We start from the raw sequence: 22657 nt of genomic DNA, 5'->3' as shown, positions 1-22657 counted from the left end.
TTTAAAGTAGGGATGTCCCGTACAAATGTTTGTGCATGTGAGTCCAAGTCACCAAATTTTGAGGATCGTTGGAGTGCTGTCAACCCCCCAGTAAAATTAGATTGGACGTCTATCGTCGTCAATGACAGTGGAACATGACCACTTAATACCAGGCTTCCCAGTTGAATAACACAAAAGTATAAAGTTAGTGGTAAATACAGTGGGGCAAATAAGTACTTAGTCAACCACTAATTGTGCAGGTTCTCCCACTTGAAAATAATAGAAAGGCCTGTAATTGTTAACAATGGTAAACCTCAACCATGAAAGACAGAATGTGCAAAAAAAAAAAAAAAAAAAAAAAAAAAACCAGAAAATCACATTGTTTGATTTTTAAAGAATTTATTTGCAAATCATGGTGGAAAATAAGTCTTTGGTCTATACCAAAAGTTAATCTCAATACTTTGTTATGTACCCTTTGTTGGCAATAACGGAGGCCAAACATTTATTGTAACTCTTCACAAGCTTTTCACACACTGTTGCTGGTATTTTGGCCCATTCCTCCATGTAGATCTCCTCTAGAGCAGTAATGTTTCGGAGCTGTCGTTGGGCAACACAGACTTTCAACTCCCTCCACAGATTTGAGATCTGGAGACTGGCTAGGCCACTCCAGGACCTTGAAATGCTTCTTACGAAGCCACGCCTTTGTTGCCCTGGCTGTGTGTTTGGGATCATTGTCATGCTGAAAGACTCAGCCACGTCTCATCTTCAATGCCCTTGCTGATGGAAGGAGATTTTCACTCAAAATCTCTCGATACATGGCCCCATTCATTATTTCCTTTACATAGATCAGTCGTCCTGGTCCCTTTGCAGAAAAACAGCCCCAAAGCATGATGTTTCCACCCCCATGCTTCACATTGGGTATGGTGTTCTTCAGATGCAATTCAGTATTCTTTCTCCTCCAAACACGAGAACCTGTGTTTCTACCAAAAAGTTCTATTTTGGTTTCATCTGACCATAACACATTCTCCCAGTCCTCTTCTGGATCATCCAAATGCTCTCTAGTGAACCGCAGACGGGCCTGGACGTGTACTTTCTTCAGCAGGGGGACACGTCTGGCAGTGCAGGATTTGAGTCTCTGGCGGCGCATTGTGTTACTGATAGTAGCCTTTGTTACTGTGGTCCCAGCTCTCTGTGGGTCATTCACTAGGTCCCCCCGTGTGGTTCTGGGATTTTTTCACACCGTTCTTGTAATCATTTTGACGCCACGGGGTGAGATCTTGCATGGAACCCCAGATCGAGGGAGATTATCAGAGGTCTTGTATGTCTTCCATTTTCTAATAATTGCTCCCACAGTTGATTTCTTTACACCAAGCGTTTTACCTATTGCAGATTCAGTCTTCCCAGCCTGGGCAGGTCTACAATTTTGTCTCTGGTGTCCTTCGATAGCTCTTTGGTCTTGGCCATAGTGGAGTTTGGAGTGTGACTGACTGAAGTTGTGGACAGGTGCCTTTTATACCAATAATGAGTTAAAACAGGTGCCATTAACACAGGTAACGAGTGGAGCCTCGTTAGACCTCGTTAGAAGAAGTTAGACCTCTTTGACAGCCAGAAATCTTGCTTGTTTGTAGGTGACCAAATACTTATTTTCCACTCTAATTTGGAAATAAATTCTTTAAAAGTCAAACAATGTGATTTTCTGTTTTTTTTTTCCACGTTCTTTTTCTCATGGTTGAGGTTTACCCATGTTGACAATTACAGGCCTCTGTAATCTTTTCAAGTAGGAGAGCTTGCACAATTGGTGGTTGACTAAATACTTATTTGCCCCGCTGTATATATATTTGCACTACTGAAATAAATGCATAACAATCCTACAGAAAATGTCCAGCGACAGCGAAAAAGTAAAACAAACAAAACAACCAATATAGCTCAATTTATCAAGGAAGCCTCTTTAGAAGAGGCTTCCTCCATGCACACCAATTTGATGTATGTATGGTCTGAGCACTAACAGGCTGACCCCCCACCTCTTCAATCTCTGCAGCAATGCTGACAGCACTCCTGTAACGAGTCACATGCCATTTTGGAAGGAAAATGATAAGCAGTACTCAATTTGGACATTTAGGGATGTACGTTTTTGCAAAGGGGTGTACTCACTTTTGTTGCCAGGGGTTTAGATATCAATGGCTATATTTTGAGTTATTTCGAGGGGAAAATAAACTAACTATATTATATAAGCTGCACACAGACTACTTTTCATTGTGTCAAAGTGTCATTTTGTCAGTGTTGTCCAATGAAAAGATATATTTAAATATCTGCAGAAATGCGAGGGATGTACTCACTTTTGTGATACACTGTACATATGTGTCTTTCACAGAATTGTATGGTATTTTTGCCTCTCGCAACCTGAAATTTCTTTCTAAACAATAGGTAATATTTTCCTGTTTAAATGTGTCGTAACCTGGAAATAACGTTTGTAGAGACGTTCGTAAGTAGAGGTACCACTGTACTTGCAAAAGGTCTGTTTTTCCTCATTCATTACCACCCACTAGCACCCCCTGCTGATGGATTTCCGTCACTACGACAGAGAACTTTAATCCATGACCACTGCCTTCAATGATAATGCGAGTACATAATTGTAAAAGTTCTGACCATGTGAGCAGAGTGCATGAGATCGCTCTTCTGCTTGCTCAGGGCGTCCAACTCTCGCTCCTTCTCGCCTTCCATGTCCTTTAATTGCGTCTCCAGCAGTTGCACACGGTCCTAAAAAAATAAATAACTCAATGCTAGCCATTAACGGCGATAGGCAGCTAATAACAATGACGATATTAAGTCCAGCATTCAGTATTGAGGAGGTGTTGACGATTTGGCCATGAACTGGCATCTCCAAGCAGGTCACAATGCGGGTGAGTCAGTTAATTTTTTTCCCCCCTTGAACAATCCTTCTCTTCATCGCTCGTCTTCGTGCTACATACTCTAAGCGAGACGGCCACGTGTGAGTCTCAATACCGCCGCTCATGTGACTTGCCGCAGAGGAACAAATTTCCACGTGAGAATGTTTGGAAAAACATTTGGAAGTTCAAGTTTTACACAGATGTTCACCTGTGCTGCGCTGACAGCAAGTTGCTGGCAGGAAATGTCCCTCTCCAAGGACACTCTCATCTCTTCATCCCTGACCTCCTCATTGCCCTCTTCTTCCTCGTCCACGCCGCTTTCCTGCTCCAGAATACGGAATTCCCAGTCCTCGAACGCTCGGACTGCAGCCTCCATCGCCTCAATGTCCTGAATTGGTGGCAGCGAATGAGTTAAATTTGTAAGGTGTTGCAACATTGAACTTCCTAGCAATTTAAGTGCAATTACAGCATTTAGTCTCATGTGTCAGCACAATTAGAACACATGTACAGTCTTGTTTGTGGTCACGCCTGAATACGTGCAGTGGAGTAGTGCGACAAACCCGGTTCTGGGGCCTCCTTTTCAAATAAAAACACGCGGGGGCGTTTTCACCTCACGGGCTCGTCACTTTTACGATTGACAATTTACTTCCTTTGTGTGAGGGTGGAAGGGCAATGTGACAAATTGGATCATCAGGTTGGACAGGTACGCGGCAATCAATCAGAGTGCGACACAAAAACAACATGAGGTTCACTTGACGTTCTGTCGCTGCATGACACACCTGCTTCTTAATATGGATGTGAGGACCGTGCTTTGATTACCGTATTTTTCGGACTATAAGTCGCAGTTTTTTTCATAGTTTGGCTGGGGGTGTGACTTATACTCAGTAGCGACTAGGCGTGCAACGGTTCAGTAAGCCCACGGTTCGGTTTGAACCTCGGTTTTGGGATCACGGTTTCGGTTCGGTTTCGGTTTGCGTTTTGCTTTTCTTTTTTTTTTTTAACTGCCTTTATTTTGCTTCTAAAAAAATGAAATAAACAATTAAAATGTAAACATTTTCGACTGTTAAAATGCCTCTCTTTGGCTAGTGTAGTGACTGACTACTGAAATACACACACAATAGTAAAAAAGTTACTTGGCAAAGTAACTGGTGATACCTTTCATGTTAACAAACCCAAAAACATAGTAACCTTTGCTATGTTTGGAGGTCATTTAATGTTGTGAATCAACCGTTAAAGTTGATAAAATTGCTCCCGTTTTTGCATTAGTTCCCTACTGTCTACTTTCGACATGTGAAAATTTTAAAACTGTTTCATCCTTTAAAGATAGACTCAAATCAAGATTTTGCTGATTTAGGAGTATTTTGGAGAAAAAATTGCTTAGGTTCGCTCGTAAGGTTTACTACAACAGAGCCTTTCTGAGAAGTTTACTGCTCTAAAATGGCGGTTGTTTACTAACGCTACCGAGTCTGTCATTTCGCATGTAGTTCTATATGCATGAGATATCTAGGCGTAGATTGTATGCTGTCGGCTAAGTCAGGAAATATTGGAGCCACCTAGCCTAGCATCGCGTTTGCTACAGCATCTCAACAAACACTCTTCCCTCTCCGTGTCTCTGACTTTTCTCGCGTCATTCATTAACGAACATTGTCTCGTTGCGGAAACGGTGACCAAATCCGAACAGATGAAAAAAAAACGTAATGCACGAAAAACGTGCGGCGTACACATTTAAAAATGAGTGCTCACTTGTACAAATTACGACGAGACCGTACAACTTGACAGGTATGAATTATAGTGGACCGTCACAGTTAGGTAGTAGCACTCTGTAACACGGGCCGTCCAACTTCCATCTATCAGTGGTCAGGGGAAAGCTATGTGCTTTAGCGAAATCATCTTCGATGGCTTTGCGTGCCATTTCATAAATGTCAGGGATTACGATTTGGAGAAATATGTCCGCGAAGGAACAATGTAACGCGGGTCAAGCGTTGCAAATAAATTAACGAAGCCCGCTGTGTGTTTTCACTGGTGTCATCTTTGGGGTTGTCCTACCTTGAGAAAGTGATATCTGTGGGTGATGCCGGCTGAGGTGCCGGAGTCATGTTATAAAAGTGTTGCCGTTAGCATGGGGAACAAGCGCTGAGCAATGTTTGCAATTTTTTTTTCTTCAATATTTTCTCTCCCTCCCCATTGTAGTCCACGGGGAAACCAAAATGTTGCAACACCGCAGATTTGAAAGAAGCCGGTGCTTCCTCAAAATTCGGTCTCTCCACTCCTCCGCTCACCATAGCTATTTGTTTTCTTTCTTGTTTCACTTTCACTTTGCTCGTAAGCGAGAGAGGGCGTTACTCGGCTTCTATTGCACACGTGCTTGACAGCGATCCGACATTTACTTGCTGGGCGGGAATTTCTCCACAGCGGTGCTTCACGTCACACACAGGCACACATAGCTCGATCAATTCATTCCACAACCGTTCGGAATACATTAATTGCGAAACCGAAAAGGCGCGGTTCATAAAGGCATATTGAACGGTTCAAAGCGAACCGTATGGTTCAGCTTTGAACAGCAAACCGTTGCACCGCTAGTAGCGACTAGGGGTGTAACGGTACACAAAAATCTTGGTTCGGTACGTACCTCAGTTTTGAGGTCACGGTTCGGTTCATTTTCGGTACAGTAAAAAAACAAAATGCAAAATATAAATGTGCTGGTTTTTATTTACACAATTTTGTGCTTTCAACAATAGGAACATTAGCCTATACAAAGCTAGAATTCTGCTCAAAAAGTAACGGGTATTTAAAGATAATACAACAACAATTTGCCTTTCAGAGCCTGCGTATTGGTCACCTTTCTTTCTGAAAGAAAGAGGAAAAAAGAAGTCCTGTGCTAAAAAGAAAAGCATTATTTTGCCATATTCGTGTTAACCATTTGGCGTCGGCCGGTTTGCGGTCATTGTCCGACGAGCTCTAACTTGCTCGCCGCCGGACGGGTTGCCGATCGGCAAAGACAATCGACAACCCCGCCGCAATGTGAAATGATCCGGGATAGTTATGTGTGATTTTCTGCTTCGAAGACTTTAAAACATCACTCGGTTCGGGTTAGCATGTTGGCTAGCTGTCACGCCTCTTGGTTTGTTTACATTCTCCGAAGCCAGCAGGGAAATGACAAAAGCCCGACTAAGTACGGTGGCATAAAATATTGTTCGGTAGGTGCTACAGTAAAGGTGAAGTCGACAGTTTCGAATCGTATCAAAATATGATTCTAATTCACATAATAATGCTATTTAAGACTTTTTTTCTCCTATCGTACGCACTTTAATGCAGCATGCAGTGACATCACAGCAGATGCGTGTACAGGATGGATAGAGCATTCAAGAAGATTCTTTCCACGCTGAATAGCAAGAGAGGACATCCATTGTGAATCAAATTGGCTGAATGTCAAAAACCGCACAGCTTAAAACTTTGTGTCACATATCCACTCACGTGCTGCAGTTCCACCATCAGCCGCTGCCTCTGGTTCTCCGGCTGACTCGGGATCAGCTCCCGCTTCTCCTGGCACTTTCTCTTTAGCTCCTCCACTCGGACCCTCTCTTTCTCCAGATGCTCACGCTCCTATTTTTAGCAAGGCAAGACAAATTTAATTGTATCGCACCATTCAACACACTGGTGCTTGACATCACCTAAAGATCCCAAAACAAAAATGATACATAAAAATCACATTAAATGATCATGAAAGTTAAAACAAAATCAATGAAAAGAGGAAATAGATGTAAAAACCAAAAAACTGAATGAAAAGCAAAAGTCACTTCAAGTCAAGAAGCTTGAAATGTGACGTATTTGGGCAGTTTTGAATACTCTGTGGTTAACAATAGCGTTACTGATTTCAAGGAGCGAACAGTTTTGCACAAAAAGTGTAAAACTTCCATTTTAACTGTCACTGTTGTTTAGGGGTGGGAACCTCTGGGTACGCTATGATACGATTTGCAATAAAAGGCTCACGACAACAATTTTCTCACAACAATTTATTTGTACTATACTGGTACAAATAAGTATTTCAACACCTGAAAAAAATCATTGTTAACTCATTTGCTCCCAAAAACGTATAAATACGTTCTATTTTTAACTGCTTCATTGTCCCAAAGACGTATTTATATGTCTTTTACGTTTTTTTTTTCATAAAAGACATCTCTTGGTCCTGATTTAACTGAGCTCCAAAGCACAAAGCTGAAAATTCATTTTAAAGCAATAAAACTGGCCACTGGAGGGCAGTAGCGCATTTGGTAAGACCCGAAACCCGATTCAACAGCATTGAACGGCCGGGCCGCTCGGTCGGAGTGCTGGCGGAATGATGCCAGGCGGCGGACGACCGAGCAGAACAACCGAGAGGACGCTCGGGATGCCAGGTGCTAGACGACCGAGCAGAACGACTGGGACCACCAGTGCAGCGGGCTCGCCGAGCAGACCCCGCAGAGACTCAAAAAATCCATCTTTATGAGACAGGCAACGATGAGGGAAAAGTTTACCCGGCTGACGCGGGGACAACAGCGTCATCTCGGTGTCATCTCTCAGTTAATTATGTGTAAATAGTTACTTTGCTATCAAAAGCTCTATTTGTCAATCTGGTGAAAATGGCTGGGAGTGAATGAGTTAATATACAGTACAGTAGCCTTTGATTACAATTACAGAGGTCAAACGTTTTCTCTAACTTTTCACCAGGTTTGCAGGGATTTTGCAACACTGGTCTACACAGAACTTCTCCAGATTAATCAGGATTTTGGACTGTCACTGAGAAACAAAGTTTGAGCTTTCTCCATAGATTTTCTATTGAGTTGTTATCAAGATTACTAAAACCTTTTTCAACATGAGTCTGACAACTAAGTAAGGAGGCTAAATAACTTTAACACATGCTCAGATAGGCCGGGCCAGTATCGGTATCGGATCGGAAGTGCAAAACAATATCGGTATCGGATCGGAAGTGCAAAAACCTGGATCGGGACATCCCTACCTGTAAATGCCCTAAAATTAATAGAACATGACCTGTAAATGCCCCACAAATCAGAAAGCTGTGCATGCTCGGGTTTCGAGCGAACAGACGTTCATTCTCCCCTCGCAGTCCAAACCGATAGGGCGTCTAGCGCCGTCAACGGTAGCCATTGAGTTAACAGAGACACTATTCTGGTGCAACATTTTGGTAGCAACTTTTTTCCTTTTTAAACTGTAGCACCTATTTAAAATAACCAATTCTTGGCAGGAGCGTATCGATAACCTTTTGAGATCCAAAGTATCTCGATATATCACCATTTTGATATTTTGTCACTCGTCTACTGGTGATGGAATCCACTCATGGTAGATAACATCTTGTGTTTAAGCCAGTGGATCATTACCGACTGCGTCATCACCCCATCATCAAAGTATACACAGACAAAAGTCCTGTGATAGGAAGTCATTACACTAACAGGAAGCTGAGTCAGTCGTAAACATTAAGACATGGACGCAATTCTCATCTCTTAGGCCATCGAAATTGGTTTAAAAAGAGAAAAATGTGCTTTAACTGCAAACGTTCATGTTATTTAGATAGATTGATTTATCTATCGACAGATAAGAGTTGCGGCGTCTTACTTTCCGGCGACTTTCGCCAGGCTTCGGCTGTGCTCTTTCTCGTAGTTCTCGCAGCTTGCACGTGTGCCTGAGCAGCTGCGTCTTCTCCGTTTGCAGCTCGCCTTGCAGAAGCGCGATCTCCAGCTGCAACTGGAAGACACGGAAGCATTTGATAAATCACAAAGTGAGAAGTTGTCGGGTCTGTTTTTTGGAATAGCAAATTTCCTTAAAGGGAACCTCAGACTTAAAGACTCTAGTAAGTCACAATTGCTTTCTTTTACTGAAATATTTTATTAGAAAAACACATACTAGTATATTATTGCCATTGATTTAAAAATCTATAATATTTAGTACCGACGGCGCCAGGTTTTATGCGCGTAATGCACGCTGGGGGTAACGACGCGGTTGGGCTGGACTGGGAGAATAGCTGTGCTAGCTAGCAAGCTAAGCTAGTATGACGACTAGCAAGATTTTGTCAGATTCTGCTGCTGGTCAGATTGTTTTGTTCCAGAGCTGTGGGATGAGTTCCCAACGTTGTACCTGAATCTAATTCTAGCTCATCAGCATATCTTTAAACCGATCCTAGGCGGCTTGCCGAGATATTGACTTGCTGCCATTTGACAGTTTGTATTGTTGAACCCTTCGTTGCGAGTTGCATATTTGCCTTGATTTTTCCATTCGTCTGCCTTTTACCGCGGTTTTACCTCAGTATTTTTTTTTTTTTCATTGATCCCGACCTACTGTCACGGACCCTTTTTCTGTCTCCCTTTTCGCGATAACATGTTACATGATAACATGAGCTCCGGGGGTCAGACAGAAGAACAAAATGGGGAAAACATAATTAAACAGAAGCATACTGTACTCTAAGTAAATATCCATGGTACTGACACGATTAATCGACAACTACCGTAATTTCCCGAATATAACGCACACTTTTTTTCCCCAAAATCAACTTGTAAAATCATGGTACGCATTATAAACGGGTACATGAATGGAGACAGAAATATACATAAATATATATAAACTAGGGCTGTCAAACGATTAAAATTTTTAATCGAGTTAATTACCGCTTAAAAATTAATTAATCGTAATTAATCGCAATTAATCGCAATTCAAACCATCTATAAAATATGCCATATTTTTCTGTGAATTATATATATATTCTGTAAAATAAATTTTTGGGATGGAAAGATAAGACACAAGATGGTTATATACATTCAACATATGGTACATAAGGACTGTAGTGGGCATTTCACTCTACTGTCATTTAAATCTGTCTATGCTGTCCTCACTCCGAAGCGTCTACTTTTTCCAAAGCTAGACAGCTAGTGAACGACGCCTTAATAATCAGACATCTTCGTTTTTCATCTGATTTATTAATAAAATGGCCTCAAACCATTGTCCTCTTTAGACCGTTGTAAAACTACAAAAAAAAAAAGTACACAAGCATTGCATTAGCAACAACGTTAGCTTAGCACGCTATACAGGTTTACTAAAAATAAACAAAAAGCGTCTCATACAAAAAATATAACATTTCGCTTACTAACATAATATGTACTGTACATTATTTACAACAACCATACTTACGGACAAATCTTGTCCAAGGATCATATAAGCACAACATTACAACATAGGCGTCAGCCCGAGACGTAGTGCAGCCATATTGAAGTGGCAAGAAAACAATAAACCATGTCGCAAAGCGACCACAAGAGTTCGCTGTTAGACAGCACAAAAAGCCTTGCTGTAAAACTTACCAAAAGCCAGAATACTGTCTGAGCGGGACGTGCGTTAATTGCGTCAAATATTTTAACGTGATTAATTAAAAAAATTAATTACTGCGCATTAACGCGATAATTTTGACAGCCCTAATATAAACCGATTTTTTTTTTATTGACACGGCGACGTTGTGTTGAAGAAACGTATGCGGCCATCCGTTGCCGACCATTATGGTACGTGACGTCACCATTTTGTTTCGGTAATACTTCACTCTGATCGGCCGAATGATTTCGTCTGTGTTAAATTCTGCTTTTTTCACTCTTCATAAAGCACAGAATTTAGTTACTTGAAGTCATTTGAGTCAACATTTATTGCAGCTCCGCAACTCGGACCATAACAAACGTAACAACACAGACTTCCTGTGTGTGTCCGTCAACTATGTCTATCCCTTGGGAACTCAAACCCAAATAACAATAGTTCCTATTGTTACTGTCGTGTCGACAGCGATGAGCTCTCTCGGATTTCCCACTTACGTTCTCACTTTCATTTTACCATATCAATCCATGGAAGAAACATTTATTCATCATGATGAAACGAGCAACTTATACAGCAGCCTTTAAAAGAAAAGTACCATCTGTGTTGTTTTCTCCTAGATTCTGGTAAGCTGGAGAAGTTGTCAAATCATATTATTACCGTAAATATTGTCAGTTTATGGTCATGTTTTGAACTACCAATATGCTATGCTTGTGTTATGTTTCACCAGTCAGTAAAATGACATTTCTGTATCTGTACACGAGCTCTGTTTTCTTGTATTCTTCTAGTTATTGGTGCTAAAATTAGGGTACAATAATTTTCCCTAGATTTTACAAATACATTTGGCGTGCGCATTATACACGGGTGCGCCTTATATTCGGAAAGTTACGGTAATCAATTATCAAATTAATTGCTAACACTTTTGACCGTCAACCTTTTTTTTAACCTAAAATCCTTTGCTGTAGTTCTTCGGATCAGATGATGTTTGTAAAGAATAGAAATTTTATTTAAAAGAAACGAAAAAACTAAAAACTCTCTTGTAATTGGGGGGGGGGAGGAATGAAAAATACGGCAATATTCTCAGATCCTCTGAGCAAGCAAATGATTGTAATAAATCAAAATACCTGCAGATATCTGCAGTAACATCTGCAGTTCAAATTTGATTGTACGTCTATTACCGTCAATGGCATCTAATCAGTTAAAGTGTGACTGATACACCACGCTGGCTGTAGTAAAATTTGATGAATTCTTTACATGCTTTGGTACAAGAATTAAATAAGAAAATTGCCAGAAAGGAATATTTAGGATGATCGTATGTTATGTGTAGCGATAGAATTACTAATTAAATACCAATCTTACTTCAATCTTGAGTTCTTCCTTCTGCTGGTCAATCTCGACAATTCTCTGCTGGACCTTGGAGGGTGAAGAGACCACTTTAGGGGAACCCACTTCTGTCTTTTTGATACAAGACTGAAAGAAAACACACAACTTAACATGGTAATTTACACTGTTCTGAGCAGGTCCATAGTACTAAGGTTGTTAAAAACAACTTTGAGGAAAAAAATCAAAATCAAAATGGGTTTTATTATGAGCGGCATAATGAGTAAAGGCTTGTGACGGTGGTCGTCACTGGCTCACCTTCTCGCTCTCTGTGCTGCTGCTCTCCGTATCCGACTCCGCCCCCGAGGAGGCGGGACTGCTGGCCACGTGGGTCAGCCACGGTGACTGCGGTTCCTCGTGCCACTGACTCCTAGGGCTCTCCATGTGGCTTTGGGGCATTTCTAGCAACATGCAAGCAGAAAACATGAAATAAAACATTTTATTGCATATAAAATGTGTCTTAAAAACAATACTCAGTGTTGTTTCACAAAGTATTTTTTTTCTTAATGCCTTTTTCTGACATGTGCCGATTACTGGTTTCAAGATATACCATAGTATGAAAACGTCAAGGTTTCAAAACCGCAAACATTTTCCGTCATACCCTCCCTATGGTATTAGCTATTTTTTTTTATCCCAAAAATGCATGGAGTAATCCCTCGCTTGCAGCTGTAAGGCTCAACCCTCCCCCACCGGTTGTTGCTCAGTGTCAGTGAGTAAGCTGTGCTACACGATGGCTGGAAGAGGTGAAACCCCTTAACTTTTTCCCACGTCGAAGAAAACGAAATCGCTAGTATGGGACTACTTTGGCTACAGAAAAGTTCCAGACGGTTATTGCCAACAGTGGGTACATAACAAAGTATTGAGATGAACTTTTGGTATTGACCAAATACTGATTTTCCACCATGATTTGCAAACAAATTCTTTAAAAATCAAACAATGTGATTTTCTGTTTTTTTTCTCCAAATTCTGTCTCTCATGGTTGAGGTTTACCTATGTTGACAATTACAGGCCTCTCTAATATTTTCAAGAGGGAGAACTTGCACAATTAGTGGTTGACTAAATACTTATTTGCCCCACTGTCAGTATTTTCATCTAAAAGACCGAGACAAAAATTAAAAGGACTGCCAAAAACAACACTGCAGTTGAACTACTGTACAGTGCCTTGCAAAAGTATTCGGCCCCCTTGAATCTTGCAACCTTTCGCCACATTTCAGGCTTCAAACAAAGATAGGAAATTTAATTTTTTTGTCAAGAATCAACAACAAGTGGGACACAATCGTGAAGTGGAACAACATTTATTGGATAATTTAAACTTTTTTAACAAATAAAAAACTGAAAAGTGGGGCGTGCAATATTATTCGGCCCCTTTTCTTTCAGTGCAGCAAACTCACTCCAGAAGTTCAGTGAGGATCTCTGAATGATCCAATGTTGTCCTAAATGACCGATGATGATAAACAGAATCCACCTGTGTGTAATCATGTCTCCGTATAAATGCACCTGCTCTGTGATAGTCTCAGGGTTCTGTTTAAAGTGCAGAGAGCATTATGAAAACCTAGGAACACACCAGGCAGGTCCGAGATACTGTTGTGGAGAAGTTTAAAGCCGGATTTGGATACAAAAAGATTTCCCAAGCTTTAAACATCTCAAGGAGCACTGTGCAAGCCATCATATTGAAATGGAAGGAGCATCAGACCACTGCAAATCTACAAAGACCCGGCCGTCCTTCCAAACTTTCTTCTCAAACAAGGAGAAAACTGATCAGAGATGCAGCCAAGAGGCCCATGATCACTCTGGATGAACTGCAGAGATCTACAGCTGAGGTGGGAGAGTCTGTCCATAGGACAACAATCGGTCGTACACTGCACAAATCTGGCCTTTATGGAAGAGTGGCAAGAAGAAAGCCATTTCTCAAAGATATCCATAAAAAGTCTCGTTTAAAGTTTGCCACAAGTCACCTGGGAGACACACCAAACATGTGGAAGAAGGTGCTCTGGTCAGATGAAACCAAAATTGAACTTTTTGGCCACAATGCAAAACGATATGTTTGGTGTAAAAGCAACACAGCTCATCACCCTGAACACACCATCCCCACTGTCAAACATGGTGGTGGCAGCATCATGGTTTGGGCCTGCTTTTCTTCAGCAGGGACAAGGAAGATGGTTACAATTGACGGGAAGATGGATGCAGCCAAATACAGGAACATTCTGGAAGAAAACCTGTTGGTATCTGCACAAGACCTGAGACTGGGACGGAGATTTATCTTCCAACAGGACAATGATCCAAAACATAAAGCCAAATCTACAATGGAATGGTTAAAAAATAATAGTATCCAGGTGTTAGAATGGCCAAGTCAAAGTCCAGACCTGAATCCAATCGAGAATCTGTGGAAAGAGCTGAAGACTGCTGTTCACAAACACTCTCCATCCAACCTCACTGAGCTCGAGCTGTTTTGCAAGGAAGAATGGGCAAGAATGTCAGTCTCTCGATGTGCAAAACTGATAGAAACATACCTCAAGCGACTTGCAGCTGCAATTGGAGCAAAAGGTGGCGCTACAAAGTATTAACACAAGGGGGCCGAATAATATTGCACGCCCCACTTTTCAGTTTTTTATTTGTTAAAAAAGTTTAAATTATCCAATAAATTTTGTTCCACTTCACGATTGTGTCCCACTTGTTGTTGATTCTTGACAAAAAAATTGAAATTTTATATATCTTTATGTTTGAAGCCTGAAATGTGGCGAAAGGTTGCAAGGTTCAAGGGGGCCGAATACTTTTGCAAGGCACTGTATATTCAAATGAAGAAAAGACCTGTTGCATCTATGTGCACACATAATGTGCTATGACATTTAATGTACATTCAACCACATCAAAGTGCTGAGAATACCACATATCTTTAAGGCCTAAAATAACCAGCTATGTTTTTTCTTTCCAAATAAAACTTGCACAGCTGGTGGGAAAGTGCTTTTTCTCTTATTGTCCATAATTTTCCCAGCATGCCCTCAGTATGCCACCTATCCCTCGCAAGAAGCTCCCAAAGGAATCCCAGTAGATCAACAGTGTATTTTTATTCTAGCTCTTCGCCGTCTTCACCCACAAAAACCAAACCGGTTTGGGCAGAAATCCCAGCTGTGCAATTCCAAAATTAACCAGCCAAAGAATCACGAGAATCATTACTAACGCTTAAGTTACCACCATGTTGACATACTTTAAAGCAGTCCTTCTCAAATAGTGGGGTGTTACCCTAAGGGCATGTTGTTTTTCTTTTTTTTCTTTTGCTTTACTAGAATGAGGTGAAATTGCAAATCCACTACAGTAGATGTAAGTGGTATTTTCATTGTCAAGAGTGTGCGCAGGCAGTGTTGCCGCTTATGGAGGGTGATACCATTGACATCCATGGACGTCCAAACTTCCCATTCATTTCCAATGGCATTTCTTCATGTTTGTTCATTCTATTGATGCCATTGTACTTGGATTCCATTGACGCTTATGTAAGTTGATACCATTGACGTCCATGGACATCCAAATTTTTTCCCATTCATTTTCAATGGGAATTTTTTTTTTTTCCCAAATCAACAGAAAATGACTAGATATCAATAGGACGTGTCCCCCAGATGTCCACGATTGCATTGACGCTTATGGAGGGTGATGCCATTGACGTCCATGGACGTCCAAATTTTTCCTATTCATTTTCAATGGGAATTTTTTTTTTCCCCGAAAATCAACAGATAATGACCAGATATCAATAGGACATGTCCCCCAAACTTCCCCAATTCCATTGACGCTTATTAAGGGTGCCGCCATTGGCGGCCATGGACTTCCAAATTTCCCATTCATTTCTAATTGGATTTAATTTCTTTAATGCCATTGATAGGCATGTTTGTCCATTCTATTGACAGCCTTGGGCGGGGCTACGATCTGTATAGCCACATAGGAAAGACCAGGTGTAATTTCTCCAGTTATAATTATTAGTTTTGTGTTGGATTTTTATGCACTGACCTAGACTTCACTATCAGTTGATGGAAAACAAGTCGCCGGACTGACGATCCATAGGGGGATTTTTATTTTTGAAAACTTAAAATTCAAATATTTTCAAAACCAGAGCTGCTAGTGACCTAAAACCAAAACATCTCCCCTATGCATATATGAGTCTCCATGCGCAGCGGCATCAAAAAATTCAAAGTTGTTCCCTAATAAAATCCCGATCAATTACTTTTTTATAACAAAACTTAAAATGGCTATAAAATTCGCAGATTTTACGCTAGATGCACAAAAATCACCAAATGCAGAGAAAATCACCTATATTTTCAGGTTCAATAGCAATACTAATCATATCCTATAAGCTTTTGCCCGAAATAGCGACTTAAATTTATGTTATTTAGTGCAATTTTGACATACAGAGCTGGCCAAAAGTATTGGCACCCCTGCAATTTGTTCAGATAATGCTCAATTTCTCCCAGAAAATGATTGCAATTGCAAATGCTTTGGTAGTATTATCTTCATTTATTTTGCTTGCAATGAAAAAACACAAAAGACAATGGAAAAAATAAATTCATAATTATTTTAGATACACATAACTCCAAAAATGGGCCGGACAAAAGTATTGGCACCCTTTGAAAAACACATGTGATGCTTCTCTAATCTGTGTAATTAACAGCACCTGTTACTTACCTGTGGCACATAACAAGTGGTGGCAATAACTAAATCACACTTGGGGCCAGTTAAAATGGATTAAAGTTAACTCAACCCTTGTCCAGTGTCGTTGTGTGTACCACATCGAGCATTGAGAAAAGAAAGAAGACCAAAGAACTGTCTGAGGACTTAAGAAGCAAAATTGCGAGGAAGCTTGGGCAATCTCAAGGCTACAAGTACATCTTCAAAGACCTGAATGTTCCTGTGTCTACCGTGTGTAGTGTCATCAACAAGTGCAAAGCCCATGCCACTGTGGCTAACCTCCCTAGATGGGGACAGAAAAGAAAAATTGATGAGCTTTTTCAAAGAAAAATTGTGCGAATGAATGGTGGATAAAGAACCTTGACTAACATCCAAAGAAGTTCAAGCTGTCCTGCAGTCCAAGGGTACAACAGTCTCAACCCGTACTATCCGTCGGCGTTTGAATGAAAAGGGCCTCTATGGTAAGATACCCAGGAAGACCCCATTTCTGACCCAAAGACATAAAAAAAGCCAGGCTGGAATTTGCCAAAACTTACCTGAGAAAGCCAAAAACATTTTGGAAGACGTTTCTCTGGTCAGATTAGACAAAAGTAGAGCTTTTTGAGAAAAGGCATCAACATAGAGTTTACAGGAAAAAAAACGAGGCCTTCAAAGAAAAGAAAACAGTCCCCACAGTCAAACATGGCGGAGGTTCCCTGATGTTTTGGGGTTGCTTTGCTACGTCTGGCACTGGACTGCTTGACCGTGTGCATGCCATTATGAAGTCTGAAGACTACCAACAAATTTTGCAGCATACTGTAGGGCCCGGTATGAGAAAGCTGGGTCTCCCTCAGAGGTCACGGGTCTTCCAGCAGGACAATGACCCAAAACACTCTTCAAAAAGCACCAGAAAATGGCTTGAGAGAAAGCACTGGCGACTTCTATAGTGGCCATCAATGAATCCAGACCTGAATCCCATAGAACACCTTTGGAGAGATCTGAAAATGGAAGTTTGGAGGAGCAGTTGGCCAATGAAGAATGGTCTAATATTCCAGCTGAGCATTGTAAGAAACTCATTGATGGATACCGGAAGCGGTTGTTCGCAATTATTTTGTCTAAAGGTTGTGCTAACAAGTATTAGGCTGAGTGTGCCAATACTTTTGTCCGGCTCATTTTTGGAGTTTTGTGTAAAATGATAATGACGGATTTTTTTCCCCCCATTCTCTTTTGTGTTTTTTCGTTGCAAGCAAAAATAAATGAAGATATTACTACCAAAACATTTGTAATTACAATCATTTTCTAGGAGAAATTGGGCATTCGCTGACAGAATTGCAGGGGTGCCAATACTTTTGGCCAGCAGTGTAGGTTGCCATTGACAGCAATAGACTACTACTACTACTACTACTATACATTTGTTCATTTGCTCCCAGCCCTCCTAGTTCAAATGAATTGACGTCTACCTCTGTCAATGGCAGTGAAACAAAGTTCAGCACTGATTCATCTGTACAGTCCTTGCCCAGTCACTCAAACAAACATCAGCTGACCTACTAAAGTTCAGTCAGATACCGACTCATCAGTCAAGGAATTTTGGGAGTAAAGTCCGTACTTTATGTGAAATGCGCTAACTCTGCGAAAACACAGCAAGACTGAAAAACAGAAAGATGAGTCAGACCAAAAGAGCGAAAAATCTACTGGTTTCCTGTTAAAATAATTACACTTGATTCCAGGGGAGGGCAGTGCCTGTGAAGAACATGATAAGGAAGGAATGAACGGATGCACAGTTCAAATTTAGCTATGTGTATGTGCATGATATACAACCAGGACTTGAACCTCACACTGATAGTAGAAGACTGTGTGGGAGTCTGTACACTGATTATCAACCGCAGATCAGCAATCAGCAGTGACATGGAGCTACAAACATACAGGTCAATGAAGCTTGTGCATGTAGAAGAGTGTGAGCAGCAGATAGCTGCACAGGAATGTGACTGCCACACATTATCGCAAGATGAGTGACAATCCGCCAGGACACACCAACGGCCAGTCATGTTTGTTTATTTGTCGTTTTAGTCCTTGGAGACACTGTCAATTCAAAATCCAGATTTGATTAGTTCAAGAATTTATTTTAAATAGACAGAAAGATAGATTTTGTTGTATTTTTCAACTGCTTCCTCAGACCTTCCAGAACTAATTCATTTTGTAAGTACACAATGTGTACCGTAATTTTCAGAGTATAAGGCGCCACCCACCAAATTTGACACGAAAACAGCTTTTGTCGATAATCAGCACTAAACTAAAGGCCACAGCTGTCCTCAATGCATTATGTGATATTTACACCAAAATATATTAACTAGTAACACTATATAATTGACAGCGGCATCAGAAGACTGTCATAAGACCAAATGAACCACCGTGAACCAATTGGCCACGAAGCTTCATTGCTTCAAGAAGCTTCATTTGGGAATCACTGCTCCCTTAGGGGAAACAGTCAACCTCTGCTGCCACCTGCTGTCAACACAGCTGTAGAACTGATACGAACACTCGAGCAACTCGAGTAACTCGAGTTTAAAAACTGATCCGAGTAATTTTATTCACCTCGAGTAATCGTTTCATTTTGACAGCTCTGAGCATCACGTTTTGCCCGGACTACTTTTAACGCGCTGATGTGTGTAGAGAAGCAATTAAAAAAAAAAAAAAAAAACTTACTGCAGCCGACACCCGCTAAAAACAACGCCGATGTTGCTAAAAACTAGACGGCGTGATGCTACGGTGGTAACAGGTAGCGTCTGATGCGTCTCATGGAGATGTATGTTGATGCTAGATGAGATGCTTGATGCTTGATGCACATGTATGTTGAACTAGATGCGAAATGACAGAGTCAGCGGCGATAGTAAACAGCCGCCATCTTAAAGCAGTAAGATATATTTAAGCGCTAATAAATAAGTTTAAAGTTACTGTCACTCGCTCACGTAACGTTAGCCCGGCGGAGGGCTAGGTTTCTATTAATTATGACCACTGTCGATGCGTGGCTAACGTGTCTTACATACAGGCTTTATTTAATCTGTGAAAACATAGCGCTGTAGAGTGATGAGGGTGTAACATAAAAACTTAATAATGCTAACTGTCAATTTTAGCTCAGTACTCATTGCTGGATAAAACACCAAGTAGCACTGGTTCCTAATGTGCTCCAATACAGCAGGTATCATACATTTATTTTGAACACTGCAAAAACTTAAATTCCTATCAGTACGTACAGTTTAAATTAACTTAAAACTTAACTAGAACTTTAAAATAGCTTGACACAAATAGAAATTCAATTGAAAAACATGGGAAAAACACCTAACTTTTAAGTGATGTGTGTTGTCAAGCGTAATGGCATTTTTAGGTAAGACATTTTTTTTTTTTTTTTTTAATAAGATCTAAACGTTTTTTGAATGAAAGCAGTGAATTAGTTTTTTTTTTATTCTAGTTACATCTGAGATGCAATTGTTGGCTGTTTTCAACAATGTACATCGAAAATAAAGACATTGATTGACTGAAAATGGTTCAATATTAGATGAAATGTCTTGTTTTCTCATGTATATTTATAATTGCTCTTCACCTAATAATATATGTTTTATCCGATTACTATCGATACTACTATACTATACTAGACTATACTACGATACTATCGATAGAATTTTCAGTCGATTACTCGATTACTAAAATATTCGATAGCTGCAGCCCGACACAGCTGTCATCCAACATGCCTCCTAACATGCATTGCAGCACTACAGATGTAAATAACAATCAAAATTCATGATCTGTTCCAATTATTTCTTTAGTTACTGTTCCAGTTGTTTCATTAATTGGTAGTTATGGTCTTTGGTAACACTTTATTTGACATTGGCACCATAAGCCTTTCATTAGACCTTCATAATTATGACATGACACTGCCATTAGCATTAATGAATGCTTATGACAGATGTCATTTTGTGTCATCCGGCAAATTCTATCTCATATATTACAGTGTATCACAAAAGTGAGTACACCCCTTGCATTCCTGCAGATATTTAAGTATATCTTTTCATGGGACCACACTGACAAAATGACACTCTGACACAATGAAAAGTAGTCTATGTGCAGCTTATATAATAGAGTTAATATGTTTTCCCCTCAAAATATAGCCATTAATATCTAAATCCCTGGCAACAAAAGTGAGTACACCCCTTTGAAAAAACATACATCACTAAACAGGAGTGCTGTCAGCATTGCTGCAGAGATTGAAGAGGTGGGGTGGTTCAGCCTGTTAGTGCTCAGACTATATGCCGCACTCTACATTCAAATTGGTGTGCATGACTGTCACCCCAGGAGGAAGCCTCTTCTGAAGACTGAAGAAAGCCCGCCCGTCTCATCAGACCATAGGACATGGTTCCAGTAATCCATGTGTTTTGTTGACATGTTTTCAGAAAACTGTTTGCGGGCTTTCTTGTGTACCGTCTTCAGAAGAGGCTTCCTCCTGGGGTGACAGCCATGCACACCTATTTGATGTACCTAGTGTGCAGCGTATGGTCTGAGCACTAACAGGCTGACCCCCCACCTCTTCAATCTCTGCAGCAATACTGACAGCACTCCTGTAACGAGTCACATGACATTTTAGAGGGAAAATGACAAGCAGTACTCATATTTAGGGATGTGCGTTTTTTCAAAGGGGTGTACTCACTTTTGTTGCCAGGGTTTGGATATTAATGGCTATATTTTGAATTATTTTGATGGTAAAATAAATGAACTCTATTATATAAGCTGCACACAGACTACTTTTCATTATTTCAAAGTGTCATTTTGTCAATGCTGTCCCATGAAAAGATATACTTAAATATCTGCAGAAATGCCAGGGCTGTACTCACTTTTGGGATACACTGTATATTGAATAGATGTAAAGATCCGAGATTGACATGAATGGAGTTAGTGACATAATTCAAAATGTCATTAATGTCCATGATAATGTCATGTCACAATTATGGTGGTCTTATGGCAGTCTTATGACACTGCTGTCAAAGAAAGTGTTAACCATTAACCTAAATAAATAAAAAAATAAGCCGCAGTAGACTATATGCCATAGGATTTAAAATGAGGGAAAAAAGTAGCGGCTTATATTCCAAAATTTATGGTAGACGAATGTAAATACAGTTTACGTCATTTGAGATTTTTTGGGGGGAGGGGTCAAATTAGAGCAGGACGGTAAAACCAAAAATTTACCGTAACCGAAATTCTTCACGATGACCGACGTAATTTTGACCATGTCGGTAAATTTGGTAATTTAATAAAACAAGAAAATGTCTTTTCATCCCGCTTTGACTCTGTGTTGTTCGGCTACAGTGCTGCTCGAAAGTATGTGAACCCCACAGCGATGGTCAGATTTTTTGTAAAAAACACTAAAATAACCTTATTAAATGTTAAGTTATACCCAAATCCACAATACTGACATTCCAAATAATGGACTGAAACAAAAGAAATAGTTATATTGTCATTCTTTATTTAACAAAAGTGGTTGATTTAAGAAAAACTCAGATATCATGTGTGCAAAAGTATGTGAACCCCTTCAGTTAATAGGATATTGCGCCTCCTTTTGCAGAGATTACCTCAACCAAACGGTTTCTGTAGTGACTAATCAGCCTCTCACATCTACTTTGGGGGATTTTTGCCCATTCTTCCTTGCAGAACGCAGTCAGTTGAGAGAGGTTTGATGGGCGTCTGGCATGAACTGCTCGCTTCAGGTCCCGCCACAGCATTTCAATGGGATTTAGGTCAGGACTTTGACTGGGCCAGTCCAGAACACGAATCTTCTTCTTTTTCAGCCATTCCTTGGTTGTATTGCTGGAATGCTTTGGATCATTATCATGTTGCATGATCCACCTTCTGCCAAGCTTTAACTTCAAAACAGATGGCGTCAGGTTATGTTCTAGGATTTGACAATATTCCTCAGAATTCATGATTCCCTGGACTATGTGGAGTTGTCCAGGTCCTGAGGATGAAAAGCAAGCCCAGATCTTGACATTCCCACCTCCATGCTTCACTGTTGGGAGAAGGTTCTTTTGGTGGTATGCAGTGTTGACTTTTCGCCAGACATGGCGGTTTTGGTTGTGACCAAACAGTTCAATTTTGCACCTACATCAGTTGATGAAAACTCTTTTTAATTTAGTCTCGACAACACAACTGTTAAAAAAACAAAAAAAAAACTACTGAATTGATTGATTAGGAAATCAGGTTGAAATAATAGAAAATTCCAAAATGTTGAGGGGGTTCACAAACTTTTGAGCAGCACTGTATGTTCATTCCCCTTTAAGAAAGCAGATAGTGTGCTTACGTATGGAGTCAAGTGGTTTTCAGGAAGCCAAACAAACAGAAGCCCGGTAGGCTAACGCTAGCGGCTATTGCTACAAGTA

The 22657-nt window shown here is 40.4% G+C and overlaps 1 protein-coding gene across 1 annotated transcript in view; it reads right to left on the bottom strand.

The window, feature by feature from the left end:
- Window positions 1-22657, bottom strand: part of LOC130914363 (pleckstrin homology-like domain family B member 3) — a 46725-nt gene that overhangs the window by 13787 nt on the left and 10281 nt on the right. Inside the window, exons 2-7 of the mRNA XM_057833471.1 lie at window positions 11844-11986; window positions 11565-11675; window positions 8478-8606; window positions 6342-6470; window positions 3076-3255; window positions 2626-2736 (exon numbers count right to left, since the gene is read on the bottom strand). Coding sequence (XP_057689454.1) covers window positions 2626-2736; window positions 3076-3255; window positions 6342-6470; window positions 8478-8606; window positions 11565-11675; window positions 11844-11984 — 801 coding nt within the window. The 5' untranslated portion in view covers window positions 11985-11986. The remainder of the gene's footprint in view (window positions 1-2625; window positions 2737-3075; window positions 3256-6341; window positions 6471-8477; window positions 8607-11564; window positions 11676-11843; window positions 11987-22657) is intronic.

Source organism: Corythoichthys intestinalis, chromosome 4 (assembly GCF_030265065.1).
Source record: "Corythoichthys intestinalis isolate RoL2023-P3 chromosome 4, ASM3026506v1, whole genome shotgun sequence".
Lineage (NCBI taxonomy): Eukaryota > Metazoa > Chordata > Actinopteri > Syngnathiformes > Syngnathidae > Corythoichthys > Corythoichthys intestinalis.
Note: the sequence above shows the minus strand (reverse complement) of the source record. Positions and strands in the feature narration are given on the sequence as shown.